The sequence below is a fragment of the Buceros rhinoceros genome, unplaced genomic scaffold (genome assembly GCF_000710305.1).
Source record: "Buceros rhinoceros silvestris isolate BGI_N320 unplaced genomic scaffold, ASM71030v1 scaffold8340, whole genome shotgun sequence".
NCBI lineage: Eukaryota > Metazoa > Chordata > Aves > Bucerotiformes > Bucerotidae > Buceros > Buceros rhinoceros.
In genome coordinates this window covers 13305-17812 of record NW_010390129.1, presented here as the reverse complement: position 1 = coordinate 17812, position 4508 = coordinate 13305, and the positions used below count along the sequence as shown (strand labels likewise).

The 4508-nt window shown below is 37.4% G+C and overlaps 1 protein-coding gene across 1 annotated transcript in view; it reads left to right on the top strand.

Annotated features, from left to right (window-relative positions):
• Window positions 1–865: 865 nt before the first annotated feature.
• VWA3A (von Willebrand factor A domain containing 3A) overlaps window positions 866–4508 on the top strand; it is a gene marked incomplete at both ends in the record, with an annotated part of 15342 nt that continues 11699 nt past the window's right edge. Inside the window, 5 exons of the mRNA XM_010136623.1 lie at window positions 866–985; window positions 1829–1903; window positions 2605–2749; window positions 3735–3933; window positions 4359–4429. Of these exons, the coding sequence (XP_010134925.1) occupies window positions 866–985; window positions 1829–1903; window positions 2605–2749; window positions 3735–3933; window positions 4359–4429 (610 nt within the window). The remainder of the gene's footprint in view (window positions 986–1828; window positions 1904–2604; window positions 2750–3734; window positions 3934–4358; window positions 4430–4508) is intronic.

The window sequence follows — 4508 nt, the reverse complement described above, 5'->3', positions numbered from 1 at the left end:
TTCTGAAAACAGAGATTCAGCTTTTTAATGATCCAGTGGATTTACTGAATCCAGTGATGATCAGTCAACAGAAGACTGCAGTTTCCAAGAGACAGAATGAGACTCTTTGAGTTACTTAACAAGTAAGCCTCTGGGGAATGTTCTGTCTTAAATCACACACAAACAGACCCTGATGTTTGTGGCCAAAGGTAGTCTTTACAGTCAGCTTTCTGACACTATGACTCTTCTTCCTGCAGGAGGAAGAGGTCTTCATCTGATTATGTATTTGAAGATGATGCTTATTTACACTGTGTTTGAGGCCTTACCCAACCTCAGTTGCGCACTCACTCTTTTTGTCCTGGTTACAAACCTTAAATACAAGGTTTCAGACAAAAAAAAGGTAGCCGAGGCCGCTGTTAGAGGTTTTCTGGCCTCTGTATGTTGCTGACCTGCTGGGCGAAAACCTACCATTTATCTTTGGAGTAATACTCCGTACATTCCTGGAATGATGGCTGGAGAAAGGACAATGAACTATCCAACAACTCTTCTCGTTGGATAACATCCACACGCTTCAGGAGCATTTTGGATATTCAAGTACAGAGAAGAAAGAGGGCCTCCTTAGGTTTCAACAGCCATTGTGGCACTACATGTGCCAGTACTCTTGATTATTACATGGCTTAAGAAAGGGAGGATTTACCATTATTGCTACTCTTTTTTAAAAATTTCACCTTAGGTTTTGCAGATTTTTTTTTTAATATAGATTCAATGTTTATACATTTTGATACATAGCTAGAAGATTATTTCCCTAGCAAGATAGAGTTCAGTAAATAAAAGAATATGTAATTAAATAAGATTTTTTAAAATTAATAACATATTTCTTATATAGGGTGGTTATACTTGTTGATATATCAGTGACAAACTCTATGTACATCATCCATATCCAACATTTTTTGCGACTTTTACTTGAGGAACAGATGTCGGATAAGGATTACTTCAATATTATAGCGTAAGCAACTATTTAAGATTCTTTTAAAATAATGGTAAAGCGTTGCAATGAAAGAAGCATGCTGAGAGTGTTATTAATGGACATATTTTAGATTTTTAAATTGTATTTAAAGTTTTATGATAAAGTAATTGCAAGAGTAGCACTGATTTGTCGTTATTGGTAAGTGCATGGATCAGATGTACGGAGACCAGATTAGTAATTAGGAATCATTGGTTTGGCAAGGCTCACTGGAACTGATTGCATCATACCTGTAACAAATTCTCTTCCTGCTATATTATTTATAACATGTTAAATCACTTGTCAGAAACTTTTACTGGAAGTCTTGGGTACCATAACTGAGAATGCCCTTTAAATTTTACAGTAAATCCAGTACTTTTAAAATATGTAATAGTACTACAATCATGTACTCAATGCTGTTAGCGAGAAATGTGTGGCACAGCTGCTGAACAGCAGCTGGGCAGGTTTCTGACCGGCAGGTTAAAGCCAAAGACAGCAGTTTGTGGAGTTCCAATGGGAGAACAGAGCCTTTAACTCAGAAGAGAGCGATACAGGCAGGATCTGAGAGCTGGGGCTTCTCCACTGGGCTTTTATGAGCTCACTTAGGATCCTGTTTAGGAAAGAAAAATGTCATCTGGACCATCTGACCCTGAAACTCTTACAACCCCTGAGTGATGGATAACTGTGACTAATTAAATGGTTTGAAAGATAAAATAGTTAGCATCTGGTAAATTTATATCTGTAATACCCCAAATGGGATTTTCTTTTTCAGTGAATTTATTCTATTTTTTTTTTTTGTTCTAAAACATAATCTTAAAATTCATTGCTGTTATCTTTCTGTGAAAGATTTGGGAGTGATGTTGTGCCTTGGCAGCTGGAACTGATTCCTTCCCAACCAGAAAGCTTACAAAATGCTTGGAGGTAGGATCAAATAACTTTCCCATACATCTGAATTAAGTGATTGTAGGTACCGTGATACAGATAAAACAGAGAAATCGATTTAAACAGTATTGGGAACAATTTAGATAATTGATACATTTATCATATTACAAAGTGAGTTTGCCATAAACTGTTTTACACTCATTGTTCCTGATCCTTTGTTATGAAAACAGGAAGTTTAATATGTCCTAGTGACTTTAATTTCATATGTATTTAGCATATGTCTGTGCACAGCTGCCGAAGTGTTTGTGTAAGAAATGCACAGGTCACACGAAGAATTGAAAACTGCTTCAAATTCAACTGGGATGTGAAAGCTAAACCGTGGGTTCCCCCCTCCCCCTCTAACACTGGAAGCAAATCCCAGGGTTCTGTCTGTGGAGTTACACAGTTGGTGGTTTCATTTTTATTCCTTTAAGTTCCACTATATCACAGTTTTTCCACATAAGAGAGAATTCTTTGATCTCTGTGCTCTGAATCTTATCTTAAAAACTAATTTGCCATGGTGGCAATACAGAAACTAGAACAAATAATTTGGGTCATTATATAATCTGTTTTCTCTGTCTGATGTAAAAAATTTTAGACTCCAGTGCAGTGTTATTGAAGATTGTTAGTTCTCTTTATTGCTTTAAGCAGAAACGAGCTCTTCTTGCTTCATTCTTTGAACTGTAAACACTGTCTTTTAGGTGGGTGTTGAACTTGCAGTGCAAAGGGAGTAGAAACGTTATGAGTGCTCTCAGGAGAGCTGTTGAAGTACACTTCAAAGACAAAGATAAACACAAATCACAAGGCCTTTACCTGCTGACTACTGGAATACCTGATCAGGAAACAGTAAGTATCATCTCAGTTTTTGCAACTCTTCTGTAAGTTCCTATCAGAATTAATCTCAATTTTGTTTTTCTTTTTTCTTTTATTTTTTGCTTTTGGCTAGTCACCATACCTTGTTGGCAGAATACTTCTTTTTTGCATATCTAAGCCAGCACAATTGTCAGGATCTCAAACTTCCATTCCTACAATCACTATTCATGTGTCAAAGATCGCAGTTATTAATAATGCGTGAATCATAGAAAAGTCAAGAGGAGTTTTTAGGATTCCTTTCCCGCTCCAGCTCTGGCCATCATTTCACTGCGAATTCCTGAATTTGAACAAACTAACTCTGTTTTTTATATGATATCATTACCTTATAATTCATGGGGACAAAGCCACAAGTAATTTTATGCTGGAGCTCCATAGTGTGCTATCTGGAGACAGCTCCTGTTTTTAGTAACGATAGTCTGTTTGGGTATATGCTCATAGTGCCACGTGCTCTGTGGCTGTTAAGGCTGCACAGAGCCTAGATTTCTGAACATGTGGTATCCCAACTGGAATAATCACGTGTGTACAGTAGGATGTCACTTGCAACCAAACTTCTGGAAATTCGGGGCAAATATAAGAAATCATTAAAAGCCCATGTGGATAACAAGAAAACGAAGGATGCATACAAAGATGCAAATAGTTGCATCCCTATGTCTTTGCCTCAGGGAATGACTCCCTCGAAGCCCATGACCTCTGTCTCTGATTCCTGTAGCTAGCCCGTCTCACTTCTTGGCTGCAGCAATGCTGTTGCCGTTGTCACTAGTAACAGAGACAGTTTTCGTGTGTGTGGACTGAGGTGGCATTCAGCTACTCAGGGTATGTTCCTGTACTGAATTGCTCTGGTTGGGCATGTTCACACATGAGTTCAGGAACCAGGGGACTAGATGATAGTCGACTGAGGTAGAAGGTCACTACTGATTTTTTTAATTTTCTTTTTTTTTTTTTCTTCTCTGTCTTGCAGCACGCAGTCAGTGCTTACATGGCTGAGGTTTGCAGAGGGTTTGATTTGCACCTTCATGTCTGTCTGTTCAGTGTAGTGGAGGACGTTGGCTCTGACAGGATCATGCCAGCCCGCTATGCTAACCCAACTGAAACTGCCATTGCTTATAAAGAAATAGTACAGGCAGGCAATGGGAGATTCCACTGGTTTGGAGAAGCAGGTATGTGAGAAAGAAAGTCAGCACAAGCTTCTTTTTCATTAATTAAATAATATTTATTAATACTTTTATTCCCCAATCAAGTAGTTTACATTTTTAGCATGTGGTAATGCTATACTAGTACTGAGATAAAACCAGAGGTCTTAGTTTGATTAAGGCTTTCAGTTGTATTGCAGAATATTATAATGCAGCCTTATGCAGGAATTTTTTTTTTTTAATTCACTATTTTCTGCTGAATACTTTAAAGATGCACATTTAAAATATAGTTACTAATGTGGTAGGTCCCAACTGCCTGACTTACAGGAAACAAAGGCTTTTTGACTCTTTCCATTGATACTACATGGTCTACAGGTTGTTGTACGCTTAAAAAAAAGATATATTTTGTACACCTAAAAACCCTCACTGATCAGCATGTATTTGATTATCAGGTATTTTAGAAAGTGATGATATCACTATAATTGTGTCTGAAACGGAAAAAGCAAACAACTACTCCCAAAAGGTATGAATTATATGTATCTTTTTAAAGTTAATGTTTAAGAAAAACATAGTGTTCAGCTGACAATGCAGAAGATCTGACA